This window comes from Trichomycterus rosablanca, chromosome 13, assembly GCF_030014385.1.
Source record: "Trichomycterus rosablanca isolate fTriRos1 chromosome 13, fTriRos1.hap1, whole genome shotgun sequence".
Lineage (NCBI taxonomy): Eukaryota > Metazoa > Chordata > Actinopteri > Siluriformes > Trichomycteridae > Trichomycterus > Trichomycterus rosablanca.
Window position 1 is genome coordinate 473,974 of NC_086000.1, and position 16,433 is coordinate 490,406.

The 16,433-nt window shown below is 44.5% G+C and overlaps 2 protein-coding genes across 2 annotated transcripts; one reads left to right on the forward strand and one right to left on the reverse strand.

Annotated features, from left to right (window-relative positions):
- The first annotated feature begins 266 nt into the window (after positions 1-266).
- Positions 267-6,786, forward strand: ppp2r3c (protein phosphatase 2, regulatory subunit B'', gamma). Its single transcript, XM_063006757.1, has 13 exons — positions 267-453; positions 945-1,069; positions 1,582-1,686; positions 1,787-1,899; positions 2,000-2,097; positions 3,050-3,120; positions 3,194-3,326; positions 4,876-4,931; positions 5,014-5,089; positions 5,191-5,327; positions 5,417-5,554; positions 5,670-5,729; positions 6,048-6,786. The coding sequence occupies exons 1-13, from the start codon at positions 387-389 to the stop codon at positions 6,234-6,236; spliced, it is 1,368 nt and encodes a 455-aa protein (XP_062862827.1). The 5' UTR covers positions 267-386; the 3' UTR covers positions 6,237-6,786.
- Positions 6,707-14,941, reverse strand: fam177a1 (family with sequence similarity 177 member A1). The gene is made up of 5 exons (XM_063006758.1): positions 14,841-14,941; positions 13,792-13,980; positions 13,174-13,240; positions 12,718-12,815; positions 6,707-8,469 (listed from the first exon to the last, which is right to left on the reverse strand). The coding sequence occupies exons 1-5, from the start codon at positions 14,907-14,909 to the stop codon at positions 8,281-8,283; spliced, it is 612 nt and encodes a 203-aa protein (XP_062862828.1). The 5' UTR covers positions 14,910-14,941; the 3' UTR covers positions 6,707-8,280.
- Between the last annotated feature and the right edge of the window lie 1,492 nt (positions 14,942-16,433).

A 16,433-nucleotide genomic window follows, 5' to 3' on the forward strand; every position in this document is an offset into this window, starting at 1 on the left:
GCCGTCCTGGTTGTGTTCAAAATCCTAATAGATTTACTATGTAGTGCACTACACTACGCTGAGATTTTGTATTTGTATGTATTCTTTATTAAAATATATGTTAGAAATCTAGTATGCATTAAATGCTCTTTATGTATTTAAGTAAATCTGTGTCGAATATTCCCAAAGGTAAAGCTAAGTGAGCATCCTCACTAAGATTCGCACTTTGTAGGGAGTAGGGAAGAATGTGAGATTTGGGACACCGCGCTTTCTTGGGCAACCGATCCGGAATTGTAAACAGACGGAAGACCGGTATGTGTTTAGAAGTTCGTTAGATAAACACGATCGGTTCGATTTATGGTGTTTTTATTGATCTTTGTATGTAGTAAAAATAAATACTGATTAATATGGAAAGCGAAAAAACTGCTCAGTGGAAGGAAATCCTGAAAAGAAGACTCGCCTCGGCTAAAACAGGTTTGACAATTTACTTTAGCTATAATGCTAACTAAATAATCATTAATCATTAATCAGTGATATTTCTAATTATAATAAATGGAGAATTTAAATGCAGCATGAGTAGAATCAGACTAGTACACAATATTATTCCCTATATAAAGAAGTGTGAGCTTCATAATTTGTAGCAACAGTTTAGGGAAGGACGGTTCGTATTTTAGCATGGCACTGCCCCAATGCCCGAGCAAGATCCATAAAGATGGTTTGGTGAGTTTGACTAGTCTGTACGGTATTATACCCGGGATGAACTGGAAGACATGTTCCAAAATCCAGTGGGAAGCCTCGTAATACATAGTATAAACAAATACACCATAATGACCAAAAGTTTGTGGACACCTGAACGTGAACTTGCTGGATCAGCGTGGCAGTGGGAGTGGCAGGACAGGTGTCCACATACTTCTGGCTATACGGTATAGTGTCATTTATTTCCTCTCTGGGAATCTGCATCACAGATACGAGGAGTAAAGACGAGAAGGAAGCCGAGGAGATGGAGCTCTTCACCAGATACTACACCGAGTGGAAGGGAGGAGGGAGCGGAGAGAGAACGTTCAAACACATCCCACGCTTCTACTACAGGGTGAGTGCTGGTGTACACGCCCATCAGCCAGAATATTCAAACCACCCCCAAAACGAGCATGTGGACACTATTCTGTAGCCCTGGTCCACGTGAGGGTGAGGGGTCTGTTAGAAGTCGGGCTGATGTTGATTGAAGCAGATCTGCTCAGCTTAAAGACCTGAGGGACTTTGATCAGGACCGGACTGTTAGCAAGGGGTGTCACAGGCAGTCGTGGTGTGTCCCGACCCACCGTGCTCCGAGGAGGTACGAGCCAGAGGAGACCATGTCTCCTGTACACTCACATTTAGCCGATTTTTAAACTGTGTCTACAACATCAGCCGTTCCTCAGAGCTCAGTGAAGGGTAACGAATATCCACAGTCACACTCCAGAATCCTGAAGACGAGGTGCGTCTGCTTTTGATCCAGCTGGTCTGCGTTAATGCTCATGGTTTCGGAACAGACGCATGACAAGATTGTAATCAGGTGTCCAGATACTTTTGGCGTGTGTTTTCATTTCACGTTCTGGTGAGCAGCTCCCTGCGGAGGATGAAGTTCTGCTACAGAAGCTGAGGGAAGAGTCGAGAGCCGTGTTCCTGCAGAGGAAGAGCCGAGAACTGCTGGATAACGAAGAGCTCCAGGTACAGACCGAACACGTTAAGGTCAGGTACGGTGTGAACAGCCGCCCTGATCGGGACCGGTGTAACGAGACCCCATGTTGTCTCCTCTGATGTTCCACAGAACCTGTGGTTTCTTCTCGACAAGCACCAGGTTCCCCCGACCACCGGAGACGAGGCCATGATCGACTACGAGAGCTTCCTGAAAGTGGGAGAGAGCGCCGGAGCGAAGTGCGAGTACGAGCAGAACCGCCGGCGGTAAAAAAATACCCTCCGCGATGGCGTCTAACCGGGCGGACGAGTGAACCCGGATTTCTTTCTTTCTTCTGTTCCTCAGGTCGTTCTTCACCGCCAGAGTTTACGCCAAGCTGCTTCTCAACGATCCGTACGGGCGCATCTCCATCATGCAGTTCTTCAACTACGTCATGAGGAAAGGTCGGCCTTCATTCTGCTGCTCTTACACCCCCATATATTGATTTAATTATGTGGACAGTGGGCAGGGAGGTCATTTGCGCTAGCCCACAACTGCTGGGATCCAGGCTTTCAATCCTGTTCTGTGCTATCAACCCACCGGGCGTCTACATACAGACGCCATCGGCAGGATATTTTTCCAAGCGACCCACATTCATGAAAACTAAATAAACGTAATTAATAAAATTTGAGCCGCTCAGGTGGCGCAGCGGTAGAAACACACGCTGGAACCGGAGCTGGATCTTGAATACATCGTATCGAGTCTCGGCTCTACCCGCCGGCTGAGGCTGAGCGGCCACATGAACGACGATTGGCCGGTTGTTCAGATATGGGCGGGACTAAGCCGGACGGGGTCTCTCTCTCATGACCGGTGCGATTACGACCTCTGCTGGCTGATTGGTGGCGTCTGCACAGAGATGAGAAAAGAGTGCTCTCAGGGTGCGTCTCTCCGTACACGACGCTGAGCCGCACCGCACTCGTCTAAGTGCAGGTGATGAGATGCATACGGCTGCTGCCCACGTGTCGGAGGGGGCGTGGGTTAGCTTCGTTCTCCTCAATCAGAGCGGGGATCGGCATTGGTGGAGAGGAAGCGTGACGCAATCCGGCAACTGGACGCCCTAAAAAGGGAGAAAATGCATAAAAAAATATGCACAATCTAGTCCCACTGTGGTTTACAAGGAGTAGCATAAAGCCTTCACAAGGGGGCATCTGTGTACATTTATTTCTTTTTTATTTGTTTGTTTAATTATTATAACTTTTTAAAAAACCCTGTTATTTCATCGTATTAGCATCTGTTAGAGACTGTTATAGCTGCAACACTCGAATCCAGTAATTAGAAGTGGCGTCCCAATACTTTTGACCATATGGTGTATGAACCCTGATGAGTTTAACACGTTCTCCTGTGTTTCCTGGTCAGTCTGGCTGCATCAGACGCGTATCGGTCTGAGTCTGTACGACGTGGCGGGTCAGGGCTTCCTGCGCGAGTCTGTGAGTAACATCTCAGTCTTACTGCTGGGTTTAGAACCTAGAACCTCTCACAACCACACGTCCGTTTCTACAGGACCTGGAGAACTACATCCTGGAGCTGATCCCCACCCTGCCTCAGCTGGACGGGCTGGAGAAATCCTTCTACTCCTTTTACGTCTGCACCGCCGTCCGCAAGTTCTTCTTCTTCCTCGACCCCCTCAGAACAGGTTTGGAGACGGACCGCGGTCCTCAACACCAATAACGAAACACAGAACCAAATACAGTTAGTTCATTCAAATGGTGGCAGTCTGGTCCCACTGTGGTTTACAAGATGTAACGTAAAGCCTCCACAAGGGGGCGTCTGTGTACAGGTTTATTTCTGTTTGTGTCTGTTAAAATCTGTCGATTATTATTATTATTATTATTATTATTATTATTATTATTATTATTATGCTTTAAATTCCTGGTTGGTTTTTACTGTAGGTGGTTGGACATTTATGATGGACACCATATTACTGCTGGAATGTTATCAACTGTTGGCCCAAGGCAGGTTGGGTTTATGAGTTTATGAGATTCGATTTGGCCCTCTAGGAGGATATCTATAGGATTGGGGTACTGCATGTTCCTCAGTATGTTCCTCAGTGTGTTCCTCAGGATGTTCCTCAGTATGTTCCTCAGGGTGTTTCTCAGGATGTTCCTCTGGAAGTTCCTTAGGGTGTTTTTCAGGATGTTCCTCAAGGTGTTCCTCAGTATGTTCCTCAGTATGTTCCTCAGGGTGTTCCTCAGTATGTTCCTCAGGGTGTTCCTCAGTATGTTCCTCAGGGTGTTCCTCAGGATGTTCCTCTGGAAGTTCCTTAGGGTGTTTTTCAGGATGTTCCTCAAGGTGTTCCTCAGGGTGTTTCTCAGGATGTTCCTCAGGATGTTTCTCAGGGTGTTCCTCAGGGTGTTCCTCAGGATGTTTCTCAGGGTGTTCCTCAGGGTGTTCCACAGTATGTTTCTCAGGGTGTTTCTCAGGGTGTTCCTCAGGATGTTTCTCAGGATGTTCCTCAGGATGTTCCTCAGGGTGTTCCACAGTATGTTTCTCAAGGTGTTCCTCAGGATGTTCCTCAGGATGTTTCTCAGGGTGTTCCTCAGGGTGTTCCACAGTATGTTTCTCAGGGTGTTCCTCAGTATGTTCCTCAGGATGTTCCTCAAGGTGTTTCTCAGGATGTTCCTCAGGATGTTCCTCAAGGTGTTCCTTAGGATGTTTCTCAGGGTATTCCTCAGGAAGTTCCTCAGGGTGTTCCTTGATCAGATGTTGTTGGATTCCTGTGCACTCGAGTGCATCCACTTGTGCTATCGACCTGGCCAGATAATGATAAGGACCCAAAAAACGAGAGTGGGGTATTGGAGGAGCATACTACACTCTGTGCATTCCTCCACCACGCCTACTGATACCTCCACATCCCAGCAGGAGGCGCCGTTACAGCAGCAAGAACGTTTCCCTCATCAGAAATGGTCCTGGAAAATTATTATGAATTCAAAATCCCGAAAGCAGCGACTTCGAGTTCTGTGGTTCAAATCTCTGACCGGGTGCTTAACAGATACGTGTGCAACAGCGCCTCCTGCTGCCTGCCTGGTCGAGGTGGAAGAACACACAGAGCATAGTGTGACTCTCTCTATCTGTACATGGCGATACAGCGGCAGTGTGAAGAAGCTGCTGGTGACTTTATTAGGGAAGTGGACATGACTAAATTGGGAGTAAAATATAGGTGTTTTTTTGTGTGTCCTGTTTAGGGAAGATTAAGATTCAGGACATCCTGGCGTGCAGTTTCCTGGATGATCTTCTTGAGGTAGCGCACCACAGAATACGAAGCTGAACCTTCATCCTCATCACCATCCTCATCCTTGAACATGTTCTCCTTTTCATTCCAGCTCAGAGATGAAGAGCTTTCCAAAGAGAGTCAAGAGTCCAACTGGTTCTCGGCTCCTTCTGCCCTCCGTGTTTACGGTACAGAAGAAGCGCCCGTGCTCAGGCGTCCACATACTTCTGCCACATGGTGTGTGTTACATGCTGTGTGTGTGTGTGTGTGTGTGTGTGTGTGTGTGCAGGTCAGTACCTGAACCTGGATAAGGATCACAACGGGATGCTGAGTAAAGACGAGCTGTCTCGCTACGGAACAGGAACCTTGACCACTGTTTTCCTGGACCGGGTTTACCAGGAGTGTCTCACCTACGATGGTGAAATGGTAAACAGTGTAGCTAGCACTCGGTGTGTCGCCCTGACCAGGGTCTCAGTGGGCCCGGAGTGACCCGGATTTGTGATGTTTGTCTCCAGGACTATAAGACGTACCTGGACTTCGTTCTGGCTCTGGAGAACCGGAAGGAACCTGCGGCGCTGCAGTACATCTTCAAACTGCTGGACATGGAGAACAAGGGCTACCTCAACGTCTTCGCCCTCCACTACTTCTTCAGGGTACAGAGACCGGGGTGGGGGGGTTATGAGTTATCCTTTGTCCAGTCCTATGATCTGATCTCTGAGCTGCTAATAGTGTCAATAATAATTCATGAGCTCATGTAACTGTGTGCAGGCCATTCAGGAGCAGATGAAGATCCATGGGCAGGAGCCAGTGTCCTTCCAGGACGTCAAAGTATGTAGCGGTTTACACGTTTTCCCATGGTTCTTGTAAATTCAGGAAGTTCCTCAGGGTGTTCCTCAGGGTGTTCCTTAGGGTGTTCCTCAGGGTGTTCCTCAGGAAGTTCCTCAGGGTGTTCCTCAGGAAGTTCCTTAGGGTGTTCCTCAGGAAATTCCTCAGGGTGTTCCTCAGGAAGTTCCTCTGGATGTTCCTCAGGAAGTTCCTCAGGGTGTTCCTTAGGAAGTTCCTCAGGGTGTTCCTCAGGATGTTCCTCAGTCAGTGTGGGAACGTTGTACTTTATTAAACTGTGCATTTTCCTCATCTTGTGTGCAGGATGAAATCTTCGACATGGTGAAGCCCATAGATCCGTACAAGCTCACGCTGCAGGATCTGGTGAACAGCGGGCAGGGCGACACGGTCACCAGCATCCTCATCGACCTGAATGGCTTCTGGACCTACGAGAACAGGGAGGTTCTGGTCACCACCGACGAGAACAACGCCGCAGATCTGGAGGACACATGACGTTCACCATGTCCAAATACTCTCTCCTGGAGATAAACAGACTTGTATTAGGTACCTGTAGGTCCTAGTGACTGATCAAGGGTCAGACTGGCCAAAAGTATGTGGACACCAATCCCAGTTATTGAGTAGCTCACAAGGAACTCTGTAGCTGCACAAAACCTGGACCTCGGTTCCTTAAGTCAGAGCCACGCCCTTCTCATCCATGTTTATATTCATTAAGGTTAAGAGGTTAAGAGCTTTATAGTCATAACAGTGGTGCATTGTGGGGGTTAGAACCTTTCTGTGCCCATGCTGATTCCTTTGGGTGTCGGGTTGGGTCCAGGTCTTGGTGGGTCGGTTAAAAGGTTAGCATAGGATGTCCAGCAAGCTCATTATCAGGCGTCCACATACTTTTGTTCATACATTAGAGCTCAAGACTCTCATGAGGTACCTGAAACAAACCTGGAGGAGTGTGAGGAGCGGAGACTGTCTGAGTTTCAACAGTTTATTGAGTAAGTTTCTATACAAAAAGGTGAAAAGTGTAAATAAATAATAAAATTTTTCAAACAGAGTGTGTGTGTGTTCAGTGTGTGTGTGTGTGTGTGTGTATGAGTGTGTGTGTGTGTGTGTGTGTGTGAGTGAGTGTGTGTGTGTGTGTATGAGTGTGTGTGTGTGTGTTCAGTGTGTGTGTGTGTGTATGAGTGTGTGTGTGTGTGTGTGTGTGTGAGTGAGTGAGTGTGTGTGTGTATGAGTGTGTGTGTGTATGAGTGTGTGTGTGTGTTCAGTGTGTGTGTGTGTGTGAGTGAGTGTGTGAGTGTGTGTGTGTGTGTATGAGTGTGTGTGTGAGTGTGTGTGTGTGTGTGTGTATGAGTGTGTGTGTGTGTGTGTGTGTTCAGTGTGTGTGTGAGAGAGAGTGTGTGTGTATGAGTGTGTGTGTTCAGTGTGTGTGTGTGTGAGAGAGAGTGTGTGTGTGTGTGTGTGTGTGTGTGAGAGAGTGTGTGTGTGTATGAGAGAGAGTGTGTGTGTGTGTGTGTGTGTGTATGAGTGTGTGTGTGTATGAGTGTGTGTGTTCAGTGTGTGTGTGTGAGAGAGAGTGTGTGTGTATGAGTGTGTGTGTGTGTATGAGTGTGTGTGTGTATGAGTGTGTGTGTGTATGAGAGAGAGTGTGTGTGTGTGTGTGAGAGAGTGTGTGTGTGTATGAGTGTGTGTGTTCAGTGTGTGTGTGTGTATGAGTGTGTGTGTGTATGTGTGTGTGTGTGTGTGTGTATAAAGCAGGTCCATGTGCAGAGTCATTTCCCTGAACACACACACACACACACACACACACACACACACTGAACACACACACACACACACACACACACTGAACACACACACACACACACACACTGTCAGCATCAGTGAGTAGAGATGGATTTAAACGCACTACATATCAAAAGCATGTGCAGTAATATATGCCCGTCAACACTGGGTGCAATAACAGCCTCCGCTCGCCTGAGATTGGTATTGAATAGGGTTCAGGTCAAACGCGGTCATGAGGGGTTCGAGCGGTGCTAACGTAGTGTGTCAGACATTTTATTAGGAACACCTCTCCGGTGAAGAACTTCGTAGGTATACAATGACTGACTGGGACTGACGTGACATGGTAGTGTGCTGTTCTGTGTATGTCTGAGTGCAGCGGGTGCAGCAGTGTTTTGAACACTTCATCCCAACAACACTGCTGCACCTGCTATACACCATGACCGTTTCATTAACGAGCAAGGTAATGGAAGTGAGTGCGCATCAAATGGGATACAGTCAGTCATTGTATACCCACAAAGTTCACCTGTGTCTAGTAGATGGTAGGTGTCTAATAATGTAGTCGGTGAACGATGGGTGTTCCTAATAAAGTGCTCGGTGGTGGGATTTTGAGATGATAGAAGGTCCTACAGAGATGATCACACATGAAATGATTAGTGGCGGGAGTCGGCCGCGCGGCGCAGGAGCAAAGCGAGAGTTAGCGGTTCAGTCCGGGGGTTAGACGGGATTAGCACCGACGCGGCGAGAACGTTCGGTCCTGTGTGGATCAGGACTGTCGCGACTCCTGTTCCATCTCGAACGTCATGTTGACGAAGGAGGTCGTGCCCTCGGGCTGCTCCAGCGTCGGGGTCCGGTCCCGGTCCTGGTCCTGGTCCTGGTCCTGGTCCCGGTGCTGCTGGTCGAACCGCCGCTCGGCCTCTTCGGACAGGCGGTTCTCCTCCTCCACCTCCTCCTCCTGCGGACAGACCCTCAGATTAGATGACCCTCAGCCTGACCACGCCCACTTCTCTAAGAGATTGGTGGGTGATGCTGATTGGTCAGAATTCAACACATGATATCAGAGCAGCGCTGGAAAGTGTAGTCCAGTTTGGATGGACTTTCCCGCCTTTATCTACCAATTTAGTCATATCCGATTACATTTACCGCATTTAGTGGACGCCTTTATCCAAAGCGACTTACAGTTTTGAGCAATTGAGGGTTAAGGGCCTCGCTCAGGGGCCCAACAGTGGCGACTGGGTGGTGGCGGGACTCGAACCGGGAACCTTCTGATTACTAGTCCAGTACCGTAACCACTGAGCTATCACTGCCCTGATAGTTACAGTACTGTGACAGTATACAATCTAAGCAATTGAGACTTAAGGGCCTTGCTCAAGGGCCCAACAGTGACGGGGCTTGAACTGGCAACCTTCTGATTACTGGAGCAGTACCTTAACCCGATTGCTGATTGTGAATCCGCTACTGCTTGATCTAGGAGAGCCGGATCACCCCCCCCCCCCCCCCCCAGAACGACCGTCCCAGTTTATAGTCCCAGTTTATAGTTCCAGTTTATAGTCCCAGTTTATAGTTTTAGTTTATAGTTCCAGTTTATAGTCCCAGTTTATAGTCCCAGTTTATAGTTCCAGTTTATAGTTCCAGTTTATAGTTCCAGTTTATAGTCCCAGTTTATAGTCCCAGTTTATAGTTCCAGTTTATAGTCCCAGTTTATAGTTCCAGTTTATAGTCCCAGTTTATAGTTTTAGTTTATAGTTCCAGTTTATAGTCCCAGTTTATAGTCCCAGTTTATAGTTCCAGTTTATAGTTCCAGTTTATAGTCCCAGTTTATAGTTCCAGTTTATAGTTCCAGTTTATAGTCCCAGTTTATAGTTCCAGTTTATAGTTCCAGTTTATAGTCCCAGTTTATAGTTAGTTTATAGTTCCAGTTTATAGTTCCAGTTTATAGTCCCAGTTTATAGTTCCAGTTTATAGTCCCAGTTTATAGTTCCAGTTTATAGTTCCAGTTTATAGTCCCAGTTTATAGTTAGTTTATAGTTCCAGTTTATAGTTCCAGTTTATAGTTCCAGTTTATAGTCCCAGTTTATAGTTCCAGTTTATAGTCCCAGTTTATAGTTCCAGTTTATAGTCCCAGTTTATAGTTCCAGTTTATAGTTCCAGTTTATAGTCCCAGTTTATAGTTCCAGTTTATAGTTCCAGTTTATAGTCCCAGTTTATAGTTAGTTTATAGTTCCAGTTTATAGTTCCAGTTTATAGTCCCAGTTTATAGTTCCAGTTTATAGTCCCAGTTTATAGTTCCAGTTTATAGTTCCAGTTTATAGTCCCAGTTTATAGTTCCAGTTTATAGTCCCAGTTTATAGTCCCAGTTTATAGTTCCAGTTTATAGTCCCAGTTTATAGTTCCAGTTTATAGTCCCAGTTTATAGTTCCAGTTTATAGTCCCAGTTTATAGTCCCAGTTTATAGTTCCAGTTTATAGTCCCAGTTTATAGTTCCAGTTTATAGTTCCAGTTTATAGTCCCAGTTTATAGTTAGTTTATAGTTCCAGTTTATAGTTCCAGTTTATAGTCCCAGTTTATAGTTCCAGTTTATAGTCCCAGTTTATAGTTCCAGTTTATAGTTCCAGTTTATAGTCCCAGTTTATAGTTCCAGTTTATAGTTCCAGTTTATAGTTCCAGTTTATAGTTCCAGTTTATAGTCCCAGTTTATAGTTCCAGTTTATAGTCCCAGTTTATAGTTCCAGTTTATAGTTCCAGTTTATAGTCCCAGTTTATAGTTCCAGTTTATAGTCCCAGTTTATAGTCCCAGTTTATAGTTCCAGTTTATAGTCCCAGTTTATAGTTCCAGTTTATAGTCCCAGTTTATAGTTCCAGTTTATAGTCCCAGTTTATAGTCCCAGTTTATAGTTCCAGTTTATAGTCCCAGTTTATAGTCCCAGTTTATAGTTAGTTTATAGTTCCAGTTTATAGTTCCAGTTTATAGTCCCAGTTTATAGTTCCAGTTTATAGTCCCAGTTTATAGTTCCAGTTTATAGTTCCAGTTTATAGTCCCAGTTTATAGTTCCAGTTTATAGTTCCAGTTTATAGTCCCAGTTTATAGTTCCAGTTTATAGTTCCAGTTTATAGTCCCAGTTTATAGTTTTAGTTTATAGTTCCAGTTTATAGTCCCAGTTTATAGTCCCAGTTTATAGTTCCAGTTTATAGTTCCAGTTTATAGTCCCAGTTTATAGTTCCAGTTTATAGTTCCAGTTTATAGTCCCAGTTTATAGTTCCAGTTTATAGTTCCAGTTTATAGTCCCAGTTTATAGTTAGTTTATAGTTCCAGTTTATAGTTCCAGTTTATAGTCCCAGTTTATAGTTCCAGTTTATAGTCCCAGTTTATAGTTCCAGTTTATAGTTCCAGTTTATAGTCCCAGTTTATAGTTAGTTTATAGTTCCAGTTTATAGTTCCAGTTTATAGTTCCAGTTTATAGTCCCAGTTTATAGTTCCAGTTTATAGTCCCAGTTTATAGTTCCAGTTTATAGTCCCAGTTTATAGTTCCAGTTTATAGTTCCAGTTTATAGTCCCAGTTTATAGTTCCAGTTTATAGTTCCAGTTTATAGTCCCAGTTTATAGTTAGTTTATAGTTCCAGTTTATAGTTCCAGTTTATAGTCCCAGTTTATAGTTCCAGTTTATAGTCCCAGTTTATAGTTCCAGTTTATAGTTCCAGTTTATAGTCCCAGTTTATAGTTCCAGTTTATAGTCCCAGTTTATAGTCCCAGTTTATAGTTCCAGTTTATAGTCCCAGTTTATAGTTCCAGTTTATAGTCCCAGTTTATAGTTCCAGTTTATAGTCCCAGTTTATAGTCCCAGTTTATAGTTCCAGTTTATAGTCCCAGTTTATAGTTCCAGTTTATAGTTCCAGTTTATAGTCCCAGTTTATAGTTAGTTTATAGTTCCAGTTTATAGTTCCAGTTTATAGTCCCAGTTTATAGTTCCAGTTTATAGTCCCAGTTTATAGTTCCAGTTTATAGTTCCAGTTTATAGTCCCAGTTTATAGTTCCAGTTTATAGTTCCAGTTTATAGTTCCAGTTTATAGTTCCAGTTTATAGTTCCAGTTTATAGTCCCAGTTTATAGTTCCAGTTTATAGTCCCAGTTTATAGTTCCAGTTTATAGTTCCAGTTTATAGTCCCAGTTTATAGTTCCAGTTTATAGTCCCAGTTTATAGTCCCAGTTTATAGTTCCAGTTTATAGTCCCAGTTTATAGTTCCAGTTTATAGTCCCAGTTTATAGTTCCAGTTTATAGTCCCAGTTTATAGTCCCAGTTTATAGTTCCAGTTTATAGTCCCAGTTTATAGTCCCAGTTTATAGTTAGTTTATAGTTCCAGTTTATAGTTCCAGTTTATAGTCCCAGTTTATAGTTCCAGTTTATAGTCCCAGTTTATAGTTCCAGTTTATAGTTCCAGTTTATAGTCCCAGTTTATAGTTCCAGTTTATAGTTCCAGTTTATAGTCCCAGTTTATAGTTCCAGTTTATAGTCCCAGTTTATAGTTCCAGTTTATAGTCCCAGTTTATAGTCCCAGTTTATAGTTCCAGTTTATAGTCCCAGTTTATAGTTCCAGTTTATAGTTCCAGTTTATAGTCCCAGTTTATAGTTAGTTTATAGTTCCAGTTTATAGTTCCAGTTTATAGTCCCAGTTTATAGTTCCAGTTTATAGTCCCAGTTTATAGTTCCAGTTTATAGTCCCAGTTTATAGTTAGTTTATAGTTCCAGTTTATAGTTCCAGTTTATAGTCCCAGTTTATAGTTCCAGTTTATAGTTCCAGTTTATAGTTCCAGTTTATAGTCCCAGTTTATAGAAAGTCAGAAGGACTGGTGTGATGAGTCTGGGCACAGTGGGTGGTCAGGGAGCGCCCGTGTGCCCACCACCAAGTCGCAAAGGTGGTTGAACACAGCCAGTTGTGTCTGTTAGTGGTTAAGGTGCTGGTCCAGTAATCGAAAGGTCGCCGGTTCAAGCCTCACCACCGCCAGATTGCCACTGTTGGGCCCTTGAGCGAGGCCCTTAACCCTCAATTGCTCAGACTGTATAGTGTCACACTACTGTAAGGCGCTCTGGATGAAGGCGTCCCGCTAAATGCTGTAAATGTAAATGTGACACATTCTAAAACCTGAACCCTGAACAACCAGCCCCGCTGTGCCACCCAGCCCCCTGGCACAGCCGCGCACTCGGTACCTCCTTCTTCATCCTGTAGTACTCGTCGATGGCGTACTGGTACTTGGGTGCGGTGATGCCGAGCACCGAGGCCATCCTCTCTCCCAGGTAATCACACACTGAAACACACGACACCGTTTCCTTCACCTGCTGCTGTTCGGTACATTTACAGTCTAATACACGACGTGGCCAAAAGTATGTGGACACCGCTTCTACGTTCCAGCCACACCCATTCTTCCCCTGGATGCACTGAAATCTCAGCCAGATCATCCACTACTGCAGCGCCTGAATCAGACAGCAGAGGTCGCTATTGTACAGCTGCACTGAATCCTCCACCATTTCCACCTAACGTGTCTGTACGGGCACCAGGCCGGTCGACAGCAGCGCTGAGCTATTTAAGGAGTGGCGTTCACATACTTTTGGCCACACGCGTGCACCGTGATGCCACTGTTCCCCGAGATGACGATGAGCTGGTACCTGAGATGGTAGAGGTCGCCATCCTCCACATGTGGAACCAGAAGTACGGACCCCACGACAACTTGGACTGGAAACGCAGAAACCGGTATGAGATCCAAACACACACTGAGCAATTTATTAGGAACACCGGTGACTATACAATTACTGACTGTAGCCCACCCGTTGCCTTGTAGGATTTATAATCCTTTATCGCCTATCTATCCATGGTACTAACATGCACTTTAATGACATGGTAGTGTGTTGTTCTGTGTATGTGTGAGTGCAGCAGGTGCAGCAGTGTTGTTGGGATTTGGCCACTTTGTTAAGACGGTGGGGGTTCATCTTCCTCTAGTACAGGATGCTGCCGGCTTTATATTTTTGGTCGGAGCTTCCTCAATTCCTTCCTTCCTGCAGTGAGGGCACAGTGAGGAATCCCAACAACACTGCTGCACCTGCTACACTCATACGTTACCATGTCGTTACCATGTCGTTACCGTGTCGTTACCGTGTCGTTAATGTGCATGGTAGTACCGTACAGACGGGGGAAATAAAGTATACAGAGTGGCAGGCGAGCTACATACAGTCAGTAATTGTATACCCACACAGTCCATGGTAGATGGTGGGGCTCACACGACTTACCGGATCAATAGTGCTCATGGCAGCCTGCTTCTGCCTCTGTTCTTCCTCCTCCTCGTCCTCCTCGTCAGTGCTATACTCCTCCATGGTTTCCCCGCTGGCGAAGTAGATGGTCCTGCGTGGAACCTTCTGCTTCTTCACGCTGCTGCCGAGCTCCACGCTCTCGAAGTCCTTCACCGCCGTGGTGGAACTCTAGAGCGTCAGGCAAACACAACGCTATAGCACGAGGATGAAAGTATATGGACACCCCTCCTAATTATTGAGCAGAGGTGATTTTGACACACCCAGTACCAGCAGGTGCACGTGTACTGGTACACCGTACGGCCAAAAGTATCGGGACGCCCCTCGTAATGAATGAAGTCGTGTGTTCGGTTTAAAGAAGCTCCTGAGCCCTGAGCTCAGCCCCACTCGACAGCTCTGGGATGAACCGGAACCTCCACTGAGACTCTCTTTACATGTGTGAGACTCAGGCAGGTCAGAGAGAGCGGGTGCTAGTGTGCAACCCTCTCCAGCCAGCATCAGGGAGGAAATCTGTGAAGCTCTAAATAAACAGTCCTTATCATGATGTTTCTTCCGGGTGCAGTTTGGAACCCGGTAGTTAGTTTTAAAACAAGGGACGGATTTTTTAGATTGTGGGGCTTCGTGGCTGTACGCTGGTGTTGCTCTTAAATTGTTTTAAAACCCAGTGATGCTTAAACAGGGCACACATTTATTAAACTGACCTTTTTTATTGAAAGTGCTCTGTACAGGCATTTATGGCCAATCTAAGGTGTGTCCACATACTTTTGGTCATTACAAAAATGTAAAATGTGCACATATATAATTTTACAGACTTTACTCGTATGTATTTTTAAATAATAACTTTTATTAAACGTCAACAATGTCACAAACAAACACCGGACAACATCAACTGTCATGCTAACTTCCTTAGCCATTAGCGACGGTTAGCGACGGTACTAACTGAAGTGAAGTAACTTTATGAATCAAAACCTAATAAACTTTATAATAAATATATAAAACATTACATTTCATTCCTATAATAATTAAAATACCTTCTCTTGTTCCATAGTTTGTCCCAGAGTAACGTTGGCGTTAGTCAGATATAATGACAGCTCTGCCATTTTCCTTCCTACTAGTCACTATCGCAACCTGATGCTATTATATTCCACCGCATTTCCGTCAAATCCCGCCCCTTCTTTTGCATTGATTGGCTGTTAGTTGGGAGTTCTGGGCGATGATTGGCCTCTGAGAGCGTGACGATAAATTTAACCGAAACTATTGTGGTCGGGAATGATCGTAAAACGGGTGGGAAGAACACAATAACATAAACAAGAGGATGATTTTCTTTGAATGTTTTACTTTTTTTTATAAACAGTTACAAATATTAATACACACAGAGTCAAATTAATTAAATAGAACAAAATACACGTAGAGAAACTTAAATCACCCAGTTTAGGCTTTGTTTGGGTGTTTGGGTGGTTTTGTTTTAAATTACGCTTAGTGAGAACAAGGAGTTTTTGGTTCCCTCTAGCGGTCACTAATAAAACAGCACAAAATGCATTAATGATTTATCCTGACCGTTGTCGCGGTGGGTCCATCTCAGGTCATCACTCACTCACACCTAAGGTGAATTTACAGCACCCTGTACATATTTGGAGGAAACCGGACTGATGGGAAGAAGCTCACATTGATGTGCCACCGTACTACTCGATATAAGTGCAGATTATGAATGACTGATTTTATTATATATGCTCTATTGATTAATCTGTTTTTACTAAATGCACAATCTTGGTCAGGGTCGTGGTGGCTCTGGTGCCATCCAGAAACCTTGGACTGGACTGCAGTTCAAAACAAAGAGTGTTTGTTGCAATGTGCACAAAAGTACTGTACAAAGATCTTACTTGGACGTCACATTGAAAATCCATAGCGTTCAGGCTTACAGTTAGTGCATTCATTTACATAGAGAGTCCTCTGTAAACCTACAGGAAGAAACTGAAGAATGGCTTTATTATATATATACACACATACACTATATGGCCAGAAGTATTTGGACATCTGACCATGTGCTTGTCGAACATCCCATTAAAAAACACACTGCATTAAAATAGAGTGACTTCTGTGTGATCTGTTCAGCTAGAACAACATCCACTATTTCTAGAAGGCTTCTCACAAAACAAAATGTCTGTGTATGGGAATTTGTGCCCATTCAGAGCATTTAAAAGAGCATTTGTATGGCTGGGTACAGATTCAGAAAGCCCATTCAGCTAATGGTCCAGTTCTGTTTGGTGTCATCTGGCGGTCAGTAGTGGAACTGCAAGTTGCTGCGCATTGGAATCTACCATTATCGTTAACGGGAGGGGGGGGGGGGGTCCAAAACACGTCAAGCTCACACAAATATGTGTTTACATTTAAACAGATTTGATATATATCACTCTAAATACCACATATTTTACGTGTTATGTGTTGTTAAACAGAGTAAGCACGGAATTGTTATAGACTGTTGTATTATAACCTTTCCGTTAGGTAGCGTTTCAGGCACATAACGGTTTACGCACACTATCTAGTGCACTTTGATTTTAATCGTGCTTTATTTGGGATACGGCCTAGACCTTAATGCCCTCTAGCGGACACTTCGGGCATAGCAA

What these genes read in the sequence shown, in the direction of transcription:
- ppp2r3c (XM_063006757.1), top strand. Translation starts at nt 387, where the DNA reads ATGGAAAGCGAAAAAACTGCTCAGTGGAAGGAAATCCTGAAAAGAAGA. An exon ending in AGCGCCGGAGCGAAGTGCGA is followed by an intron (nt 1,900 to 1,999) that starts GTACGAGCAGAA and finishes TCTGTTCCTCAG; the next exon opens with GTCGTTCTTCACCGCCAGAG. An exon ending in TCACCTACGATGGTGAAATG is followed by an intron (nt 5,328 to 5,416) that starts GTAAACAGTGTA and finishes GTTTGTCTCCAG; the next exon opens with GACTATAAGACGTACCTGGA.
- fam177a1 (XM_063006758.1), bottom strand. Translation starts at nt 14,909, where the DNA reads ATGGCAGAGCTGTCATTATATCTGACTAACGCCAACGTTACTCTGGGA. An exon ending in CCATGAGCACTATTGATCCG is followed by an intron (nt 13,241 to 13,791) that starts GTAAGTCGTGTG and finishes CTGCGTTTCCAG; the next exon opens with TCCAAGTTGTCGTGGGGTCC. An exon ending in ACTACAGGATGAAGAAGGAG is followed by an intron (nt 8,470 to 12,717) that starts GTACCGAGTGCG and finishes GTCTGTCCGCAG; the next exon opens with GAGGAGGAGGTGGAGGAGGA.